General features: G+C 39.8%; 1 protein-coding gene across 5 annotated transcripts in view; it reads left to right on the top strand.

Moving 5' to 3' along the window:
- galnt1 (UDP-N-acetyl-alpha-D-galactosamine:polypeptide N-acetylgalactosaminyltransferase 1) overlaps nucleotides 1-24,382 on the top strand; it is a 113,084-nt gene that overhangs the window by 42,811 nt on the left and 45,891 nt on the right. For 4 of the 5 annotated variants that reach the window (XM_026924208.3, XM_026924206.3, XM_034298034.2 and 1 more), the window contains 2 exons: nucleotides 4,221-4,312; nucleotides 20,519-20,665. In XM_026924208.3, coding sequence (XP_026780009.1) covers nucleotides 20,527-20,665 — 139 coding nt within the window. In that variant the 5' untranslated portion in view covers nucleotides 4,221-4,312; nucleotides 20,519-20,526. Of the gene's footprint in view, nucleotides 1-4,220; nucleotides 4,313-7,931; nucleotides 9,295-20,518; nucleotides 20,666-24,382 lie in introns of those variants that run through there. The other variant, XM_026924209.3, reaches the window with a different exon arrangement.

The raw sequence follows: 24,382 nt of genomic DNA, 5'->3' as shown, positions 1-24,382 counted from the left end.
GAGTATTTTAGAAACTGCTGATCACCTGGGATTTTCACACACAGCACAGAATGGTGCGAAAAACAAAAAACATCCAGTGAGTTGCAGTCCTGCAGGTGGAAACGCCCTGTTGATGAGAGCCAGACTGGTTTGAGCTGACAGGAAGGCGATAACTCAAATAATCACTCTTTACATCCGTGGTGAGCAGAAAAGTATCTCTGAACACGCAACACACCGAACTTTGAGTGTAAGTCTGAGTTATCTTTCCGGTGTTCTACATTAGCGGATGAGTAGAATTCTCTCTCTGTCTCTTTCTCACTCGCTCTGTGTGTGTGTGTGTGTGTGTGTGTGTGTGGACTCGAGCAGTAGGATAATACACAAAGTCCTCTGTCATATTTCCCACGGCTCTCTTTGTGCTTTGCTTCATGACCGCTCCACCACCCTTTAAAGCTTTCGTCCTTTAAGCGGTCATTCTCCATTAACTCTCTCACCTGCAAACGTCAGTGTGATGGATTGCCATCTAGCACATTTTACACTGCCCCTTTAATGCGGTTTTATTCTGCTCTAAATACTAAAAAGCCTGCTTTAAAATCTTTTTATGCTACAGTGTATATCTGTTTAAGTGTTTAGTGAAAATAGTGAAGTAGTGAAATGTGTTTCCAGGAAACGATGATCAATAATAAAGCTACTACACAGTAATTTGCACAGCATGTGATGTGTGTGTGTGTGTGTGATTGTGTGTGTGTGTGTGCGCACTTACAGAGAAATGAATATAGAGCAGCTTTCAGAGTTTACTTTATCATGATATGGTTCAGTGACCCTATGGTTGTTGCCATGGCAATTTGATTGACGCTTGTCAGTGTGAGTGACGTGAACAACACCCTGGATCTATAAACAGGAGCATGGATCATTTTCTCTCAAAGGACTCAGACGACTGCAGTGCTAATCACTGGCTCTGGCTTGACCTCAGATTGATATGCTGTGTGTGTGTGTGTGTGTGTGTGTGTGTGTGTGTGTGTGTGTGTGTGTATCCTATTTTCTGGATGGTGAGAGATTTTTCTGGCATTTAGATTGATGATGATGGTTGTCTGACCTGTGAGTGGAAGGTGTAGTGCTGTAGCAATAAGCCACTAGCAGCATACACACACACACACACACACACACACACAGTTATTTTGTAATCCTGGCCTCCTTCAGATACAGCTATGTGTGCGTGTGTGTAAGTGCAGCTTTTGTCATGTTGAGCAATGTGTGCATTCCTTAAGTGCAGAGTCACTAAGACCTCCATTACAAACACATGTCCTGCTGTCTGCATTCTGTGTGCTTGTGTGTGTGTGTGTGTGTGTGTGTGTGTGCTTGTGTGTGTATTTGTGTGTATTAAACATGTAGGTAGTAAATTAAGAGAGAGGAGTGACTCTAATGACTCATTTGAGCCAGGAGGCTGGCTGTCAAACCCTGAATCGCTCCTTACTCAAGAGGAAATTAAACTGTTTCCGTGAGACTAAATGACAATCTCATAAAGATTAGAATGTTCTCTGGACTTAATCTACTTTCAAAATGGCCAACTTGAGCAAACGTGAGCTACGTAAATAAATTTGATACCTAAAATAAGATCCAGACAGTTGTGTGTCAAAGAGAGACAATTGTCATTTCTTTCTTTATTCCTTTTTACTTAAAGCTTTTACTTAAATTTTATTTAAAGCTACAAGATGTACAAAATGTGTGAGTGGCAAGTAACAGACATTCAGATAGAAATCAAGTCTTACCCAAATTGCGTAACGGGCACTAAGTAGTAATAACACCAGTGGTGTAGAGGCATGTGTGTGATGTGTCATTCTACGATATTCTACAAGATGCCACTACAGCACTTATCCCACAGAATGAACTAATCACCAAGTGTTAGTTAGCTATCTTAAATATAAGCTCTGGTTGATGGGAAAAGGATTGTGTGCTGTAATCTCACAACACATTGTGTAATCTCTGCAGCTGATGGGCGGGGCTAGGCCACTAACCCGAGCTAGCTAGCTAAAATGTAGTGTCGAAAAAACAAAACTGCAATGTCTAGTGTTCTCTGTGTATATTGTTATCTGATCTGGATATCCAGCCTGTCACAACACAAAGAGAATGAGCCGGATAGTGTTATCATGCTAGCCAAAACACAGAGATGCTAGACAATATGTCGTAAATACACACACTGAAGGTGAGTGGACTGTCTTGCTCGATATAACTGAGTTTGAAATACAAAGAGAGTTTAAATACTATCAAACTCTCTTTCTTTTGTGTTCTCTCTCTCTCTCTCTCTCTCTCTCTCTTGATTGGCTACTGGCTTCTGTCTGTCACCATATAGTCAGACTTCTTTTGTGCCTGAACTAGTAGGTGAGCAAATTTCACACCAATTCTGACCCCACAGTTAACAAAGACTGCTATACACTATGGCTTGTTTTTTTTTTCTTCCTCCCCGCTTGTTTCTGCCTAGTTCGAGTCATGACATGGTGACAAAGCTTTGTTTTTTATTAAACAGAGAAATAATGCATATTTTAGACAGGATATGGTTTCCGGATACATGTCTGTAGAGTAATGTTCCCATAATGCAATTATGATCGCTTCACACAGGGTAAGTGATTTCTGTAGAAAGGCATGCATCTCTTCACGATGCGTGTATGGTCATGATACTAAAAATTCACTACTTATTAAATATACCTCATTTAAACACAAACTGATTGTTTTGACCTTTAGAAGTGCTTGCTGTAGTGTGCATGACACCTGGTCACATGATCATAACATGTATGTAGGTTTTACCTGTACTAGAAACTCAACAATTTACCTAAAAAATATATATATATATCACTACTCCGACGAGATGTTTAAAACATTGTTTATATTATATTGTTCTGCGTATAATACCAATACTCGAGAGCAAGCGTTTCCTCAAGTGTCTTTATACTGAAGAAAAAGTGCGAAAAAAAAACCACTCACAACAGACTCTTGACTAGTATGTCAGTTCTGACGGATGTATACTACCTGCTCATTTCAAGGAATGCGTCGTCTTTCCAGGCACACGCATAAAAAAATTACAGATATGACGGATTTGGATGGGAATAAAATTCCAGGACATAATAACATTAAATATGTAACAACTCCCCATGTAAAACTAATCCAATCTGAATAGTGCGCACCGTGCAGTGGTTAGCACATTTTATAATATTTTGTTAAGGACCCATGAATTTGCCCGGGAGTCATATGTCTCTCTCTCTCTCTCTCTCTCTCTCTCTCACTGTTTTTTTTATAATATAAAGACGCTTCGCAAAGCACAGAGTGTATCTATTTTAGCAAACGAAAAACTTTCGGCATTTTTTGCTAGGCATTCGAAGTCAACTGGACCAGTCCAATTCTACCACCTGCTTTTAGCAAGACTGCTTAACTAGCAGGAAATAAATAGGTCATAGGATTGATATGTGTAATGTTAGTGATGCACTATGAGCAGACCAGGGAGTATAAGCTTTATTTCACTTGCACATCTGAAACAGAACGGGTGTGTGATGTGCCCAACACAGCCGAGGGCCTTTAATTGCTTCTTTGTTCGTGTAGCAGCTGTTGCCATGGCACCTTTGAGGCTCTCCGAGTAGCACTGTCACACACACATGCACACACACACACACACACCTGGGATATAATCGGGTTTACACATACACATGCAGCCAGAGAGATTCAGAATGAGAAAAGTGTTTCCCGGACACTAAACACCTCCCTACGTTATACGCTTCTGGCGTGAGAGTGCACTCTGTGTGTGTGTGTGTGTGTGTGTGTGTGTTTGTGTGGGGGAGACGTGTGTAGAAGGTTGATCTCCTGATCCGCTGTCTTTGATAGAGATGTTGCGCTGCATGCTGATATTTTATTCATGTCGTCTGAGAAAGCTGCAGGCCAGAGCGCTGTGCGTGTGAGCGCTCCGAATAAGTGATTCAGACTTCACCAGTTTCTCTTCATGTCTTACACATACAACACACACACACACACACACACACACACACACAGAGTTACTGTACAGAGAGGGTCAAATGGAAAGACAAAAGTCAGACAAAAGAAATAATAAATGTGTAGAAAGACACTATGATCCGTTCCTTCTCGGAAAGAAAAAACCTGACCAAAGCACAAAGACACACGGAACGCTTCGTATTTGTTTTGGCTTGTTTTCAGGAAAGATAATCTGATTAACCTTAGTATTTATGTGTTTGTTCTAACAGGAGGTATGTGCGATTAGCAGCTACACAGGTGGGATCACAAGCTCCAAAGTTCAGGAACCTGTTCTTCACCCACACTGATTCCAGCCCAGCAGGTAGGAGTGTTTTTATTCATCTAGTGATGCGAAAATCAATTCACATGCAGACATATGAGAAGCACTTGCGTGTTATCGTTTATAATTAACATGGGATCGTCACGGTGTCCAAGATTTATTTAGTAATGAAATTCTGAATTTAAAATTATTTCCTCGAGTCCTTCATTAATTGGAATTCTTCTTATGTGATTTTTAAGTTGGAATGTGAATGTGGACATTTCTATATCGGTCAAACAAAAAGGAAGTTGAGATTGAGAGTGGCTGAACATGAATATGCTATTCGCACTAAAAATCTGGTGTATCTGTTGCCAAGGCATTATAATGAGGTGAGTCATGGTAGTGATAGCTCCCTTAAAGTGACTGGAATTGAATCTATTCCATGTGCTATACGATGTGGGAATAGAGTAAAACGTCTTTTACAACGTGAGACTTTTTGGATTTGTACACTTAAGGGTACGAAGTTACCTGGTGTTAATATTGTGTAGTGTTTTTGTAGACGATGGATGTATATCCTGAGGAAAGCTGTGTTAAGCCGAAACACGTTAATAAAACGATTTTTTAAAATGTTTTTATGATTTAATAAATTTAATAAAGGCCTTTTACGCTTAACCACCTCAGAGCCTTGGGATATTTTGTTGTTTCATCTGATATTTAATTCTCATATATCCAATGAGTACCAATGGCCACACAATTGTTTATACCTCTGTAGCACACCCAGTTGTCTTGTTTCAGAAGTATTTCCTAGACATGTTGGTCTATTTTCACACTGGTTAACCGTTTCCTACATTACCCACAATGCTGTTTGACTGCAGCAGCACTTTAGTCCTTTAGTCTGTCCAGCTGTCTCTCCTGCTCATCTGTACATTCTGCTCAAACAGATCAGCTTCCAAAGAGTTAACTTTCACACAGGGTTTGGATTTTCTGGATGTGCAACAAACAATGTGAGGAGAGGAATTGTTTTAAAAGAATCTGATAAAAGTACAAGAATTGCATCATTTACTGAAGCAAATTCTCATTTAGTGGAATGTTTTATTGATTTAAAAACTAAATAAAATATGTGTGAATTTTTGCATTAAACCACTGAAAAACGAATAAAATATTGTTCTTAAACCAATTTTGAAATATAGATTTATGTTTATATTGATTTTTCTTGGTTATTCCTACTTATGCTTATAGATCAGGAAGAAAAGAATGTTTTAATGGAAATTCGATAGTGTAAAAAAAAAAAAGATTAGAAATAATAATAATAATAATAATAATAATAATAATAATAATAATGACATAACAGATTATAATAATAATGAGATAAAAATTCTCTTAATTAAAATTAAATATATTTTAAAGCAAGCAAAATGCAAGGAAGTTTAGACCAACATACCATATTCTCTTAATAAAAGACTTTTTTTTTTTAACGTTGTGTCCTTTATGTTATGATAAAAGCGGGGATCATATTGCAGAGTTTGTGCTGCATTTGCGTGTTTTAAACGCAAACTTAAAAAAACTTGAAATGTGACATTATTTGCACTTGTAATTGAAAATATATTATTAGCGCTTGCTAATGAAAATACAGCACCAACTAACTAATTTGTACCGGAATCACTAAGTACATTTTAAGCAATATTTTCTTTAAGAACATTTGTCACCCAAGAAATTGTGAAACACTGAAAGAGCCACAGTATTTCTTCTTCCTCTAAGGTCTTAAAGAGGAAAAAGGAATAAAGGGGGCAGAGACTTGGCTAAACATGCTTGATCAGTGTCATGCCAGAAAACGAGGCGTTCCTCTCTCAGTTCTGTACCACGGGCTTTCATCAAACGTGTAATGCTCTGTCTGAATGTAGGTGTGTGTTTGTGTGGTGTGCATGTTCGAGGGAAAGACTGTGTGTGAAACAACTGGTAATAATTATGTGCGGATTGTAATAAGGCACTGGCTGTCTACGTGTGTGTGTGTGTGTGTGGGACGCTGTGGCACCGAACTTGACAGTAATGTGTATCGATCAGAGTAACCCCACTACAAAATGGCTTAACGGTTGTAAAATGTAATATTTAATTTCGCTTGGTGTTAGCGCCAGGCTTTGTGTTGGAAATCTGTTTGTGATTCTTTGTGCTTTTGTGTTACTTTCTCCAGTACAGCTCTCACGTTCCCTCTGTCTCTTCTTCACGGTAGGACTTACACTGACTTGTCGACTAATACATAATAAGGAAATGCAAGCAGTCTATACAGAAAGCAGCTAAATGCACTAGATGAAGCTGATTCTACAGTTAAATACACAAAACTATGCTGCGAAAAGTGTTGTTTTTTTTTCTTTTTTTTTTTTTTTTTTGCTTTAGTGTTCCGTTAACACATTATCACTTTGCGTGAAATGGAGAGGTGTGAGTGAGACCGTGTGAAATCCCACACAGCTAGATGTAGTTTACAGATCAGCGGCGCGTTCCGACTCAAAGAGGCCGATCCGGACTCATTTTCGGATGCTACTGAGGCATGACCTCAGACGCTCCCAGACTCTGCTGCAGACATCGCATCCTCCATCCATCATTAAGTTTCACAATCAGCAAGTTTGTCCACAAGTACCTTTTAAGAACTGATGCTTTCATGATGCACAGCTTTATGTTGCACATTTATTGCATTTACTTTCATTGTTAACAGTGTAGCCTGAAAAAAAAGCATTGAAATGCCATTTGTAGCCTTTTATTTGTGCAGCTTGATGCACATATAAAACAGCTATGGGGTAGATGATTAGGCAACTTATATATATATTTTTTTTTTTGAAAAAGTGGTCAACTAGTAATTGTCATATAACCCCTACTTCCCAGCGGGTTTTGCATTTGTTACAATATTGAGAGAGGCTGTGTGTTTATTAACCGTGCCATAATGCGTAATCAGTAGCAAGAAGCACAGGAAGTTACTGAAGCGCGATAGGGGAAGGGGGCCTGCTGGTCAAAAATGTCACCACACACACACTTCACTACACACCACATTTCAGTTCATAGTTTATCTTTCCTCCAGCATTTAGCAATTCTGAATAAAAGAATGAAGTATATCTTTACCGTTAAAGAGTAATTCACCCCTTTGTTTTTTCATGCCATAACTCTTTGTGCAACTTCTCCTTGTAGGCACATCACATCAGGCTCACTTCCCCTTCTGTGGTTTAGCCTTGAGGGTTTCCTGCTAATGTTGTCTATTTCAGGCTGTGTTCTTCTCTCTCTCTCTCTCTCTCTCTCTCTCTCTCTCTCTCTCTCTCTCTCTCTCTCACACACACACACACACACACACACACACACACACACACACACACACACACACACACACACACACACACACACAATGTTTGGTTCCAGCCCACAGACATCACCAGCACTACTACAATGAATGGGCAATGATTGAACAGTGGATAAAACACATGGATAAAAAGCCAGGCTGTACTAATTTTTTTTTTCTAGTTCTATCTTGGCATAAGAACTACCTAAATATATAATGCCTCTGAAAATGTCACTAATGTCAAAAACTGTGACTGTGGTCAAACAAGAAGTGAAAGACTATTCTAATCTGTCCAACATCTTAGTACTTCCTGCTGAATCAGAAATTTCTGAGGTTGAGGTGCAATGCTGAGAAACAGATTGGTGGTCGACTAATTTGCAACTGAAAAACTGCACCTGAAAAATCTTATTCACGAGTGGAAAAAGAGAGCACAAGATTGACAGTTTTCTTTCAGCGGCAGTACTGGGTCAGCGGTAATATCGTACCGTTCTTTGATGGTAAAACAAGAGCTCAGTTTTTGGATTAAAGTGCTTTGGGTCCATGTTCAAACTATGTCTCTAACCAAAAAGATAAGATTGCAAGAGCAGGAGGCAGAAATAAGTTTGCTGCAAGTTTGCTGGGTTTGCTCTCTTGATAGTTCTGTAAAGCATTGGAGTAGAGTTGCTGCCTCTCTGAATTGTGAGGAGCCAGTTGAGGTAGTTTAGGTATCTAACAATGTTGCCCCTGTCTGGCTCCTGGTAGAGCTGTATCAGGCACTTTTCACAAGACTGAGACCCCAGGGCAGACCCTGGAACTGCTGGAGAGGTGCTATCTCATAGTTGGCCTGGGAACAACTGGAGACCCCCAGGAGGATGTGGAATCTGTGGCTGGAGATAGCAAAATCTGGGTCAGTCTTATCAGTTTGTTGCCATTGCTATGCCTACCAGGAAAAGTGAAAGGAAAATGAATGGCCATATATGGCCAAATGCTTCTGGACACCGGCCCGTGACACTCATGTGCTTGTTGAACATCCCATTCTGCATTTCGTCCCCCCTTTCTGTTATAATAACCTCCACTCTTCTGGGAAGGCTTTTCACTAGATTTTGTAGCGTGGCTGTGAGGATTTGCCCATGAAATTGGAAAAAAGTAATCATTCTCTGGGACTGCGATGGGATTCTGGTCAATCAAGGCATGCAGTTTGCTTTTTAAAACAAAAGAAGCTGTTTTACAGCTAACAACAATACATGGTAAAATCTGCTGTTTAGATATTGTAAACTTGCTCTTCATATCCAGTGCCAAAACATAAGAAATTCAGTGAGGTGAGGCTGCCAGTAAAGAGACAAGGCATTAAATATTCACTTCTATAACCAACAGTGATGCTCCTGCTGTGGAATGGATCATTTCACAAATTCACTCTGCCAGCGGAGGTGGAGACCCTTATTGATCGCCACAACAGCAGACAAAAAGAGTTTGCTGCCGATAAAACCTCTGACAGCAAGACAGAAGAAGCAGCTCAGGAGTAAAGCTCCTCTTAGATGAACTCATCCTGCCTTTCTACTCCCTCAGTCACTGTCTTTACAACCTTACCACCTTTCACAACATCATCATAGTATAATGGGCAGGAGTTTCACACCACTCAGCTGAACTGATGAAGCCTCTCAGAGGAGGGATAGAAGTGGTCTTAAACTGATCTCGAAGATTACGCTGCAATTATACCACCAGACATCTTGACTAGAGCGAGACCCAGGTTTGTACTAATGCACTCATTCTAATATGTTATCGTTTCTATAGTAACAACTCATTTGCAGGGAGTCGTATAGCAGACGCTCCACATTATCAAACTCTGATATTAAATGGACTAAAAATGTGTTGTTATATAACAGAGAAAAATGTATAATCGTTGATACGGTGAAGCTTTCAGTAAAGCAAAATTTGTGTGTTGGCGCTTTGTAACAATCATAGGTAAAGCCGTTCTTTTCACACCTAGGAACAATTTAAGGACAGATGATGTTAACCTTTGTTCTTGCTAATAAGTTGCAGGTTTTGTGATGTTAATTTCAAGGACAATGTGAAGTAACAACTGTTTATAGCTGCTACATTGTACGTGAGAGAAGGAAGTACCTAGTTTGGCGGATGTTCGATATTAGATGTAACTATAAACGGATGAAAAGCAAGACATATGTATGAAAAATGAGTAGGTGGTAAAGTAGGTGATCGGAAATATTGCCTTTGATACGAAGTTAAGCGTCTAGTATATATGCAAGTCCTGCATGTAGCTGTATCCGCCATTAGTATTAACATGCACTGAGTTACATATCACTGTAGTCAGTTCCTCTTTGAGTGTGTATGTGTATGTGACGCCATATGTGAAAGGAGTAGCCTTCTGTGGAAAGTGTGTGTGTGTGTGTGTGTGTGTGTGTGTGTGTGTGTGTGTGTGCGCTTTTATGCAGGTGTGATGTATTATGCATCACCATGTCTGGGTTGTATGTTAATTATGGAACTATGTTTGGCAACTCATTCTTGCCTTCAGCCAAGTCCCCATGAATTCAAAACTGACATTTTAGAGCTTTCTGTAGAAGTCTCTTAGTGCTGTAGCTACAAATACACCAGTATGCATAAAAAATTACAAAGATGTATTTTGTAGATGTTCTTGTTTTGATTTTAGTTCAGAATTTCTGGGAAAATTGTGAAAGTTTTGTGATGACTGATCCTGTACTCATCCAATTTTGTGTCTCTATAAAGCACATGAACTGACCCGTAAACAAACTTGAAGATCTCTCTCTACAGTAGCTGCTAGTTAGCATCAAACATACAGCTTCACTCCAAGAACTTTGTCGGCTGCACTTTGGGATGACGAAATGATGTGTATGACATGACTAGCGAGCAAGCCTTTTTGGAGATACTGCCTTGTGTTAACTGGCAGTCTTTTCCCTTGCCCCCTGCGGCAGTGAGAGCATTAGCCATCCCACGGGGAGAGCGAAAAGACTGTCGACAGAAAGAGGAAAATCTCTGCTGCAGGCCAGTAACAAACAACCCATGGCCTGGTGGTTGAAAGTCTGTGCTTTAGAATACTTGAACAATTTGCTCAGACCTACTGGCAGTGTGAGATCCTACAAGCTCTATTTAAATTCTTGTCTCACCATTGTTGAGTAACTTTAGGTTCAGTGAGAAGTGTAACGTATCTGGAATGGTATTGGCTGATGTTGAAATCATTTAAGCCATTTGATACTGACTTCTTGTTTTAAAAGGAAACACATGAACATACGGAATCAAATCACAGCAATTTCTTGGGAATTTGAAATACCAACATCCATCATTAACTGTTAGCTCAAAACATAGTTCTGGTCACTAATGTCTGGATGCAGAAAGACACTAAGTGGCTAAATCTTATCACTTTTTATGTACGCTCACCGGTCCCCAGATTGTTGGCTTTTTGGCTGTTTGAGTATTTCAGAAACTGCTGATCTATTGGGATTTAGGTTAGAGGAGACTAGGTAGAGGTAACTCATATAGCCACTCTTTACAACCATGGTGAGCAGGAAAGCATCGCAGAATGTACAACACTTCGAACTTTGAGGCAGATGAGCTAAAACAGCCTAAGAGCAAATCAGGTTCCACTCCTGTCAGCCAGGAATGGGAATCTGAGGCAACAGTGGGCACAGTCTCACCAAACTGTGTGCTAATTTAAGTACTTTAGGAAGAGATAAGTCTTTAGACGTCGTTTGAAGACTGCCAGTGACTCAGCTGTTCGGACATCTAGGGGAAGTTCATTCCACCACCTAGGTGCCAGAACAGAGAAGAGTCTTGACGCATGCCTTCCTTGTACCCTGAGAGATGGTGGGACCAGTCGAGCAGTGCTAGAGGATCGGAGGGAGCGTGGTGCTGTGCGGGATGTGATAAGTGCTTTGAGATAAGTGGGTGCTGGTCTGTTTTTGATGTGTTGTGCATTCTGAGATGCTCATCTCATGTTAATTAAGTGGCCACTGAGTGTATATCTGAAGATGCTAGTACTCATTGCAAAAGCGTTTTGAAAAAGTGACAAAAGATAGCTGCATTCATTTTATTTGTAGGAGTGGCCAAGACCAGTGCACTACAGGAAACAGCCTTGGATGTACCCTCACGCACACTCACATGCATGACAGATTTAGTTAGTGGCACTGTAATGGTTATGACTGATATGGAAGAAATTGGGTAATATGTTGAGTAATGATGCAGAATGTGTTTTTGGCTGAATGTCTCGCTGTTTCTGTTGTTCTGCTCAAAACAGAACAGCAAACTTCAAACAGAACCAGAGAAATTTTTCTCCATCCCAAACCACTTGCTGTAAATCTTTCTGGATGACCAAGAAAATACCGCTGTTTCATCAGAAGTAAGACAACTGAAGAATCAGGAGACCGAGACCCAGGTTATAATAAAAAGAGTTTATTGGTTTATTGTGTGCACGAAGACAATCTGGGATTTCTATAGTCCAAACAAAAGTTAGACAAAGCAGGCTTTTATACTGATGTGCGCATGCAAGAGAACAAGCGCAAGCCCATATAACTAATGCCCAAGGCTAAGATAAGAGAAAACATGAGCAAAGACAGAACATCATGACCCAAAGAACAGACATGTATGCATCAATCAGCCATAACATTAAAACTACCTGCCTAATATTGTGTAGGTTCCACTTTGTGCCATCAAGACAGCTCTGACCCATTGAGGCACGAACTCCATAAGACCTCTGAAGATGCGCTGTGGTATCTGGCACCAAGCCATTAGTAGCAGATCCTTTAAGTCCTGTAAGTTGCCAGGTGGGGCCTCCATGGATCGGGCTTGTTTGTACAGCACATCCCACAGATGCTCGGATTGAGATCTGGGGAATTTGGAGCGCAAGTCAACACCTTGAACTCTGTCATGTTTTTCAAACCATTCCTGAACAATTTTTGCAGTGTGGCCGGGCGTATTGTCCTGCTGAAAAAGGCCACTGCCATTAGGGAATACTGTTGTCATGAAAGGGTGTACTTGGTCTGCAACAATGTTTAGTTAGGTGATAGGTGTCTAAGTAACACCCACATGAATGCCAGGACCCGAGGTTTCCCAGCTGAACATTGCCCAAAGCATCACACCGGCTTGCCTTCTTCTCATAGTGCATCCTGGTACCATCTCATCCCCAAGTAAACAATGCACATGCTCCCAACCGTCCAAAAGAAAATGTGATTCATCAGACCAGGCCAGCTTCTTCCATTGCTCCATGGTCCAGTTCTGATGCTCTCGTGCCCATTGTAGGCACTTTTGGCGGTGGACAGGGGTCAGCATGGGCACTCTAACTGGTCTGTGGCTACGCAGCCCCATATGCAGCAAGCTGCAAGGCAGTGTGTGTTCTGACACCTTTCTTCTACAGTACCTCTTCTGTGGGATCGGACCAGACAGGCTAGCCTTCGCTTCCTGCGTACATCAGTGAGTTTTGGGTTCCTGTGACCCTGTCGCTGGTTCACCGGTTGTCCTTCTTTGGGCCATTTTGGTAGGTACTAACCACTGCATACCGGGAACACCCCACACGACCTGCTGTGTTGGAGATGCTCTGACCCAGTCGTCTGGCCATCACAATTTGGCTTTAGTTTGCCTTACGCTTGCCTATTTTTCCTGCTTCCAACGCATCAGCTTTGAAAACTGACTGTTCACTTGCTGCCTAATATATCCCACCCCTTGACAGAGGCCATTATAATGAGATAATCAGTGTTGTAAACCACCTGTCAGTGGTTTTAATGTAATGGATGAATGGTGTATGTTGATATAAAGCTATTTTTCCATGAATTAAAATAGAAACGTAATCGAAAGTGTCAAAGTGTCGCTGCAATGATGATTAACATGACTTTTTTCTTTTTCTTGATCACTTGTTCATTCACTCTTCTTTTACCAAACTGCTAGTAGCCGAGAAAAGTTTTTGCTTAAATATTCCTGTGCATGTTATTACTACCGCAACACGCTGTGCTATTGTACTTACCTCTTCCACACACTCCATTACTTAGCATGCCTTTGTGTGCATGTAAGAGCATGTGTATGGTAATAAAGTGTGATGAGGGTCAAGTCAAGAGAGGCAGAAAGAGAGAATATATGTCATGGAGCATGAGTAAAAAGGTGTGTACATTTAAAAAATTAGGAAGCACTCATTTTACCTCAGTCCCTGTAGAGTAAGGTACTTAACAATACAACAATACCTAACAGTTCTAATTCTGCAGTCACTTTACTTCCTGTCTAGAACTATTAAGTGTATGAATTCACATTCTTAAATGTTTCTAAAACAAAACTAATAGACTCTTTAAACTAATGTGTGGTTGTATCATATTATTTCTAGGAAGTACATTTTTAAATAGGAAGTGAATTGGTCATCAGCTATTATCATTTATTAGTTTTTTAATATGAAAATCTTATTGCATCAAGCTCTTTCAGGAATAGTCATGCTGCATTCGGCTAAAACTCATAATTTGGAATTTCCAACCTCCAACTAGGAAAAACCAAACAAAACGTTCAACACAGAATTCTTACTTGCATCAAGTCGGGATGGTCTCCTCAACCCCGAGTTCAGCAAGTGACATTAAATCGACATGGCTCCGCAAAAGTAGCACTTCTTACCTTTAAATGGATTATACTATATGTACAAGGATTTGCTTTAGATCACTCAACATACAGACCCCTCCACATTCGCTCCGACATGTGGAGGTTGTAAATGACGTAATTCCAAGTTCCGACCTCCGAGGTAAGTCAAATGCAGCATTACATTTTACTGTCTTGTGATGTAACAGTAATATGTAAAAGCATGCGAGCTGTGTAGTGCTGTTACTAAGCTTAGTGCTTACTGGCACAGTGTGGTGCAGCTGTCTAAACCTATAACCTGTTGAAGCAACTGGCAACCAAAACATTAAAACCATCAACTTAATTGAAAACTACTCTCTGTGTGCTTTAGTCCCAAGCAGAGATCCAGTGCCTGCTGCAAATCAGTTATTTTCTAAAGATTGTAAACTAGAGGTGTACACCGTGTTTCTAATTACATCTCTATTCCAATCTGCTGCAGCAGTTATTTCTGTAATACATCACTGTAGAATACAGCTTTCTTCACATATTTAACATAAGACATTTCCTGGAGTTTTCCCACACCTTACTGTAAATGTATTAGCCAACGACTTGCTGAATTTTCTTTTTTCGAAGGCACAAATATGATGTGCTACATCCCAAACTTTGTTAGAAGAGTATAATAATCGGAAACTTTGTTTCTCTTAGTCTGTATTATATCACAGAGTGATTGAATTCTTGAATCATCAGAAGGAGTGCATTAATTTTCTATAACAGCAGCTCTGACAGTAGTTCCAGCTGAATTATAGTAATGCGCTCGTTCTAATACTTTATTTGTTTCTATAGCACTAGTTCATTCACAAGAACTTATACAGCGGACGTTCCGTGTAATCTAACACTAATAAGAAATAAAGCTTTTGCTTAATAAAGAAAACATACAATCTGTTTTCTGACCCTTATGTAACATTTTAGGATGGAAAGTTTATGCTTCATGCTTTCTCAGACATGACATGCCGCATTTATTTATTTATTTATCTATCTATCTATCTATCTATCTATCTATCTATCTATCTATCCATTTATTTATTTATTTATTTATTTATTCTTGACTTATTACCTTTGAGCGAAAAAACAGAGGCGGGTGAACGAGTGACTGTTTATATATGCTATAACATAAGCCATAACTGGAACTAACTTATAAACAATCAAAAAGCATGATGTGGAGTTCATTAGTAAATTATAAATCGTAATCATTGGCAAATTGCTGTGGTACAAGCCGAGTAACTCCTTTCGGGAGTTACTTAACTAGCCAACTAGCTTGCCATACTTTATTACATTGCACTAGCTACCACTTTCTATCAGTCAGTTAGGTTTCTGGGTCATGGCACACTGGGGAAAGATAAGGCAGTCATTTCTCTCTAAAAATAAATAATATCTAAATGTCTACCTGTAGGTTCTGTGTGCAGGCCAAGAGAGATGATGATAACCGAAGAGCGTATGGATAGATATAAATAAAGAGAAAGACAAGCTATACTGGATTAATTTACTTTTCTCTCATAGACAACAATCACTGTGAAGGAGATCTTCTAGTTTAATATGTTGGTGCTTTCACCTTCTGTCCACATTTCCTTATCACTAATCTTTCCATCATTCTTTCCTGTCTGGCAGTTTTCTCACCCGCTTCTCTCTCTCTCTCTCTCTCTCTCTCTCTCTGTCCCTGTATAATAAGAATTTATATTCTTATTTATTATATTATATTTGTATTTATTATATTCGTATTTATTATATTCGTATTCATTGTTTGTCTGTATCTTGGATGGCATATTAGTCTGTCTGTCTGTCTGTCTGTCTCTCCATCCCAACCTCTCTCTCACTCTCTGGTTCTCTCTCTCTCTCTCTCTGTCTCTCTCTCTGGCCCTGTATAATAAGAATTTATATTCTAATTTATTATATTATATTTGTATTTATTGTTTGTCTGTATCTTGGATGGCATAATTGTTTGTCTGTCTGTCTGTCTGTCTCTCTCTCTCTCTCTCTCCCTCTCTCTCCACCCCAACCTCTCTCTCTCTCTCTCTTTCTCTCTCTCTGTCTCTGCATAATAAGAATTTATATTCCTATTTATTATATTATATTTGTATTTATTGTTTGTCTGTATCTTGGATGGCATATTTGTTTGTCTGTCTGTCTCTCTCTCTACTCTAACTCCCTCCCTCCATCCCAACCTCTCTCTCTCTCTCTACTCCCTCCCTCCCCTCTCTGTCTGTTATTCTGTATAACCTTGGCGTAATTATTGAATAGGTTACATAATATTTAGTGTAACAGTGTGTATGTGTTTGCTCTTCACTTATGGATTGTGAGAAAACATTGTAATTATTAATTATCAATATTAATATTAAATGGCACAAAACGTGTAGTGCTGGTATTTTATGGCTAGCCAGTGTACATATATTGTTTGACCAGACAGCCTTTACAAGCACAGGCCAAAGGCTTTATAACTGGATCCATTTCTTAATACTATTAGGAGTCTCTGTAAATAAAAACACTGTAGAAGGCAAATGGCTAACATAATTTGTAGCAAATTAGAGACATTAATGTGACATTATATTTACTTATGTACCTCGTCTATTTATTTTGCAGCAGCAACAGACGATCGTGCAATTTATGAGTGAATATTTTCCATGACATTGACCATCCATTATTCAGTCCAAGGTTACACCCCCCTTGTGCAAACACAGCCGAGCGCTCCTGCTCGCGCCGCTCATCTTTTATTCAGCAGGCAGCAATAAATTAATACAAATCTGATGTTTTGAAGTACTGCGTTGTAACAATGTACTGAGATGTTTTAATTACTGTTAGTCATTTTATTTGGGCAGGAAAACATTTAATTTTATGTGTGGTTTTCTGACTGTGGGATTAACTTTCAGTGAGCTAACTGTAAATAGTATCCTTAAACTCTGAAGGACAAGTAGGAAAAGGAAAGCTGTGTCTGGATCATTGTCGAGGAAATTGATTTTTTTTTTTTTCTTCTCATTTTTCACAAAATCTTCCAGGACGATCCTGAAATGTGCTGTCTGTAGTTTGCTCATTCTTGCAATTATCAAATCAGCCAATCATGTGGCAGCAGTGCACAGTGCATAAAATCATGCAGATACAGGTCAAGAGCTTCAGTTAATGTTCACATCAAACATTAGAATGGGGAAAATGTGATCTCAGTGACCGTGACCATGACATGGTTGTTGGTTCCAGATGGACTTGTCTGAGTATTTCAGACATTCCTGGGACAACTGTCTGTCGAGTTTACACAGAAAGGGAGAGTTCTGCCTATGGAAACACCTTGTTGATAAGAGAGATCAGAGGAGAATGGCCAGACTGGTTTGACCTGACAGGAAGTCTAGGGTAGTGGTGAGCAGAAGAGCATGATCCTAGTGTTTTATTTAGTAATATGTTTTCTTTTTGCTTATTTTATAATCCCATAGGAACCTTAATAACCTTCTGTCTGACTTCGGAGCAAAACATCTTTCTCTGATGCATCTTAGCCTCCATTTTCTGTGCTCACCAAACAGATAAAGCCATGAACGTCTTCACTCTGAAAACATAAACGGAGATTCAGATTAAGAAAATGACAAAACATCTTGTTTTTCAGAGAGACTTCATTATACAAGGATTCAATAACGACCTCTGCTGCTGTTCAACTCAAGCACATGCATGCATACTTTATACAAGTTTATTAAATTTTTATAATGACCATAGGTACTACGTTTTGCAGCATTCCTGACCTTCTCAAGGGTAATTAAAAAAAAAAAAAAAAAACACTGACTAAAAGCTAATGTTACTGATTGCAGCTATGGCTGACTCATAACCAGCTTCCAGTATTTTTTTTTTTCACTGTAAAGACATAACGTGTACACGACACTCGTAACCTATGTCTGGCCACGCCCCCTTCCTGCCCTTCCCTCGGCGCCACAGACCATACTATCGTAAATCGGCAATAGTTAGGGGGCACGATAGAACGATGGCACATTGCACACGATATCACAAGCCTAATCCTTAGAATCCTATTTAAGGAGCCACCACTCATCTCACACTGACAAAAGCATCAAAGACCTGATTGTCAAGAGTGAATTGAATGAGTAACTACGCTACGTCTGCATGCACTCGTTCAAGATCCATTTATTAATACAGCCACTAAAGGACCAGTTTCTGTCACTTATCACTCCTCTGGCATCACAGGGTCTTTCCGGCAAGAAGCGAAATCACTCGTACATTGCAGAAACTAAGAGGAGACTGGCTGATCGTTCTATCGAGCATCTTCGTACCATCAGAATGAAGGATTTCTCCTTTATAGTGGTGAGACACTTTAACAGCGATGGACTTAACATTAATGATATCTCTGTTTGTGTCGCTACTTGTTATGGGAGCAATGAAGTGAGGAAAAAGAGCTCATTTTCACTTTCAGAGCTTTGGAGCCCCTTGGAATGAATGTCGTTGTAATTGATGATGTAATTGTTGTAGTCGAAACTTGACATTCATCCCATGGGGTTCTGCTCCCTACTTGTTTCTTTCTTCAATTTGTTGCTTCAGTAGCAACAACTAGCGATGCAGACAAGGATGTCATTAATGTTATGTCCATTCAGGTTCATTCTGATTGTAATGATCAGCTAGTCTCCTCTTGGTTTGTCCGATGTACAGCGGATGTCATGTCTTGCCGGAACGACCCTGTGGTGATGCCCAAGGAGTGATGAATGACAAATCTGATGCTTTAGGGCCTGTGATTTTAGTGGCTGCATTGATTAATTTGCATGTGGAACATCTAGAATGGTTGAATTCTTTGTCTTTAACAGCAAAAAAAAAACTTTTGCTTATGTTCTATTTTGTGTGTGCACTAGTTTGCTTATGTAATTGAAGGTGTTTGTATATCTCAGTGGCCTGTACCCACAGGTGTGTGTGTGTGTGTGTGTGTGTTGTCAGGGTGATGAATGTTTGGCCAGGCTACAGTGGACAAGAGCCTCTGGCGTTGCTACAGTGATGGACGAGGGCCACCAGGACTGTGGCACTTCTTGCTGTGCCAGTCATAACCTTGTGCCACACACACACACACATACACACACATACATACATACATAGAGAGGTTTTCTTTCTCTGTCTCTTGCTGTTTTTTTTTTTTCTTTCCTTTGCCTGTCAGGTTCTCATAATAACACACACTAACAAACTTTTTATGAAACAAGTGTGCTTTCAGCAGAGGACATTGTTTTACATCACCCTGGTTTGGTTACCCTCAAACCAAAATTAGTGTAGAAAAGAAAAATAATAGTGACATTCTGCATGCTTTCTTATTCTTTATAATATCTCTTCTCTCAAATTCTTCTTAAGAAAAGTACCACAGCACCCTAACACACTTAAAAAGTCCCCAAAGGCTCAGCTCCTTCTAGATAAATGTCGTGTGAGAGGTGTCTGGAAGCTGTCCTCGGCGAGGCTCCCAGGAGTGAGAAACAGACAAAAGAGAACGAGGGAGGCAGGGGGAGAGCAGGAAGAAAGAGAGAAAGAAAGCAGAGAACATTTTCAGTATTTTTATTGTCAGTGGTGCAGCAGGCGACAACCTGGTTTCTAGTAGAGCCGATTTACACACTTGCACTAGAGAGAGAGAGAAAAACATGTGTACTAGAAAAGACGCACATAAAAAAAGAAAGAATGAGCTTGGAGATTAAAAAAAAAAAAAACAGGCTGTGAATCACAGCATGGCTGTTTTCAGGAAAGCTGTCGTCTTCTGTTCTGCGCTTAAGCACGAGTCCTGAGCGTGCATTCTCCATACAGCTGAGATTACACTGTCATGTTTCTTTTTCATCAAAACGCAACACGACTGTCTCTTCTCTTTACATCTCAGGAGCTGTCTCTATTTTCCTTGCCGCTTGTAATGCACATGTGCTCAGTGATTTATAATGAGTGGATAATTAGCCTCACACAGCTTGTTATTAAAGTACTGAGACAGATGTTGCACGCAGGTTGTTTTTTTTTCTCTTCATAATGCCCCGGTTTATTGTTTGACCAGCCTTCATAATCACTTCTCATCACTGAGTAGCTGGTTTTTTTTTTTTTTTTTTTTTTTTTTTTTTTTTTTTTTTTTTAATTGAACATCACAGCTCCAGGATTGGATCCTGAGCTTGAGTTTCCACTTCCCAGAAACATGCCTTTGTGCGAACTGGTGTCTCTAAATCACCCCAAAGTGTGAAGAACTGTGCGAATGTGTGTGTATGGTGCTCTGAGACGGACCGGCGTCCCATCCGGGTGTATTCCCAGGATGCGCTCCAGATCCTTCAATGAATGACACAATGAATGAGTGACTAATTGATGGAGTTTAAAACAACTTCAGAAATGCTACTATTAACGCTTTAACACTTTGCCACTGTTTTTCTACTCTGCAGGTGTGACGATGAGGAAGTTTGCATACTGTAAAGTGGTACTGGCTACGTCTCTGGTTTGGGTGATGCTGGATATGTTCATCCTTCTCTACTTCAGCGAGTGCAACAAGTGCGATGACAAGAAAGAGAGGGGACTCCCAGGGAGAGAGGGTGTGTATATCGGCATGCGCACATTGGGCCTCATTGAGTAAAGTTGTGTGTAAACGTTTGCATAAGCCAAACTGAAATACAAATTTACGCCACATTTACAAAAGTTTCGTAAAAGTTTCTTCATGTTTGTGTGTGCATTGATAAATGACCAGGATTGTGCACATCACAGCTAATTTGCATTTGTAATGGCCACAAAACTCCATAAAGGCCAAGTTCAGTTGCAGTGGAAAATTTTTGCTACCAAAACAGAGAAGAATTTCACAAAGGTTTAAGTACTTTTGACTCGCGTCTATGAGAATAAACAGATATTATCAACACACGGCAAAAACGACCAAAATATGGAAAGAGATGTGAGATGATATGAGATGATTTTGATGTCATCCATCCAGCACAATATAAGACAGGTTTAAAAAAAATAGATTGACCAAAAAACTGAGTCAAAAAAAGTATTGCTTCTAATCGACAGAGTTATTTCATTGACAGTTTGTAGACAGCTCAGGGAGCTATTGATTATATAGCTGAGACCAATAATATTTTATCAGATTTTTGGGTGTGTTACATTCCAAAACGATCAGAAGTTCACAGGACATGCTATCAGAATCTACTACAAAGCTGGGACTTAGTGTTGCTGTGAGTCAAAATGGGGTCCTTTGAGCGGCATTTCATTATAATTCCCGTATGCTTTTCTTTTAATAAGGATGTAGAACATTTTAAGAATGACAGAATCATATGCAATGAAGATATACTCATTAGAAACACCTTACAACTGCTCACAGCCTATAGTAACTCAAATAACAACTCTTTACAACCGTGCTGAGCAGAAAAGCATCTCAGAACACGCCAAACCTTGCAGTGGATGGGCTACAACAGCAGAAGACCACACTGGTTTCTACTCCTGTCAGCCAAGAACAGAAAACTGATCCTCCAGTGGGCATTGAAGTGTTTTTCAATCTTCAGCTGTCTGATGCTGGTGTCTTCTGACCTGCCTCTAGATGTTGGTGTGTGACTAGCTGCTATTGATTTGTTTTTATCTGTACACATAATCTATAAACAATTTACAGTTTATATTAATATTAGCCTAAAAGGTACTAAAGTGTAGTTTTCCTTGTTGCTGAGGTGGTTCCCCTTTTAAAAGGTACCTTTAAAGTAAAAACTCTTAATCTTTTAAACTCTAATCTTTTAAAGGTACACTATGTCTATGTTTATAGGTGAAAGATAGCTATTAAAAGAAATTAAAAGCTAAGGGTACCAGGAAAGGTACAGTTTAGTGGCTAATTGACTAATAGCTCTAATAATATAAATATCTATATAGATATAGACGTTAGGTAATGGGATGCTAATATATTTGGCCTAATCTTTTTAGCATATATGCCCGGTCCTGCTCAGTTTAACTCTCAGGGCAACATCCTGGCTCATTGGCACCTTGAGTCTTTTAACAATGAAATGCTGCATATAACATGCCGTGAACAGCACACTTTATGCCGCGGCACCTCTTTCAGGACACAGAGCTGCCCAGGAGTGTGAAAATAAATGTCTGTCTGACTTTCAATAAGGAGGCCATGTCGTCTGGAACATGAATTACTCATACACTTGAGAAGCAAGGGACCTCACAAATCGCAAAGTGGGCTCATAATTCAGCACTGAGCACAGCGGAATACCTTGGCAAGCTTGCAGCTCCATAGACACTAAGGCATTAGGATGTAAGATACGGAAGACCAAGCCAACTCTAACATCCTGCCCAAGATCCTGTCCTGTACACATTAGCATGAAATACTGTGCAATTAATGGCAGTCCAGCAGAATTAGGCTTGATGAGAAATGAATAGGTTCTACAGTACTAAATCACAATGTTTTGCAGTGTAGTGCAACACACTGTAAATCCTTTTCTACTAAATACTCACAGGGGTGGACAAATCACTAGCCTGGGTGTTTGGGCTCTCAGATTTTTTTTTTATTTGTAGCTGCCCGGCAGTGAAGCACCAGAGAAAGTAGAAATCAATCAAATCAGTGATTGATTGGCTGATCAATTCAATCCTACGATGAAACATTCCTATCCTGATGGGTGTTGTGAGTTCCGTGATGACTCCGCCCACATCCACCGGGCCCGAGAGCTCACTAAACGATTTGATGAGAATGAAAATGGTCTAAAACGTAAATTATGGCCTTTACACTCAGCAGATCTCATTCAGCTGAACACCTGTTGGAGAGTTGTATTAGAAAGCACTCTCCACCACCATCAAAACGGCTGAAGAGATACTGCATCTTTTGGAAGAAACTTGTAGAATCAATACCATGGTGCACTGAAGCTGTTCTGGAGGCTTGTGATGGCCCAACACACTTTTCTTGTAATTTGGCCAAAGTCTCTAGCTAGCATCTGTGTACATAGATAAAGTACAGTACAGCACTAGCTGTGATATAACGTGATTTATATTATAGCTCGCAGTTTCCTTGCAGTTATTAGGATGTAAGTGACGCATGTTAAGTGAAAATACAGACGCAAACCAGACTCGAAATGTCTTTATGTGCGGTGCGCATAGAGAACACTACAGCTCATGTCTGAAATATTAGACAGACTTGCGTCGTGTCCAGGGCAGAAACATGATATGCTTATCAGGAGAGGAAAGAAGTACGACTACACAATGATTTAAATACTTGCTCGTTTTCTTTGAGCACAGCCATGTGCACATCGCTCATCTGTATGTTAATGCACTTAACTAGCCGGCGAGTCCATTAGATACTCTTAGGATAAATTAGGTTAGCTAGCAATTTTAGCCTAGTTAATTAGTTTTCCAGGCAACCAGAACACAAGGCTGGGCAGCACACTGGTGGGGATTTTTGTCCAATCTTTGCTGCATTAAATATATCCTTAATCATCATTTTATCATCTTCTGGAATTGCTTCATCCTACTCAGGGTCACAGTAAGTTCAGAGACTAATACATTGGATTGTCTGATATATAACGTGCACCACGTTGTCCCTAACCAAAGTATTTGGTGATGTCACTTCCTGACAATTTATCGTAGACCTTCGGCAATCACTTGTGTACCCGTAACTGACAATTATTTGGTGGTCAGTTTAATTCTCAGGTTCTTGTAATAAAAAAAAAGGCCCACAATTCTTTACTTTTGGCCTCTGTAGAGTGTGCTACGTAGCTGCAAATTACAACCTTTTTGCGCCCTGGGATGATGGTTAGATCATGGCTCCCTCTCTCCCAACAGCCATTGTCTTGCGAGACCTTTTTATTTTCCTTCCACACAAAACACCTCTGTAAGCTATGCATCAGTTCCCTCTATTTTTTTTTTCTTAATGATGCACACTCACCACAGGGATCTGGATTTAAAAGCTTTATTTCACAGGTTCATATTTAACAAAATACGACAACCAAACCATAATTAGCATTTCTCTTCTGTAGTCACCGGGTTATTTTTCCTCACAGACACAATGTGACTCTTCTCTAGTGGCTTATGAAATGGAAGGAATGATAGCATCCTTATCAAAGAAGGAATCTTGTTAATATGATCTGTAATCTAGTCAAGACAGCACAGATGTTGCTCGCCAGATCACTCAAGCGAATGAGCTGTGTTCGTTTTCTGTGCGAAACTTGTGTGATTACTCAGCAGTTTGTGAGGAAATCTTTTTAGGTTATGTTTAAAAAAATATTTGGTATTGGTAATTTGGGAAATGTATCTGTTTCTGAACTTCAAACTATGACTCAAAA

Source organism: Pangasianodon hypophthalmus, chromosome 22 (assembly GCF_027358585.1).
Source record: "Pangasianodon hypophthalmus isolate fPanHyp1 chromosome 22, fPanHyp1.pri, whole genome shotgun sequence".
Taxonomy (NCBI): Eukaryota; Metazoa; Chordata; class Actinopteri; order Siluriformes; family Pangasiidae; genus Pangasianodon; species Pangasianodon hypophthalmus.
This window is presented reverse-complemented; position numbering and strand designations above follow the sequence as displayed.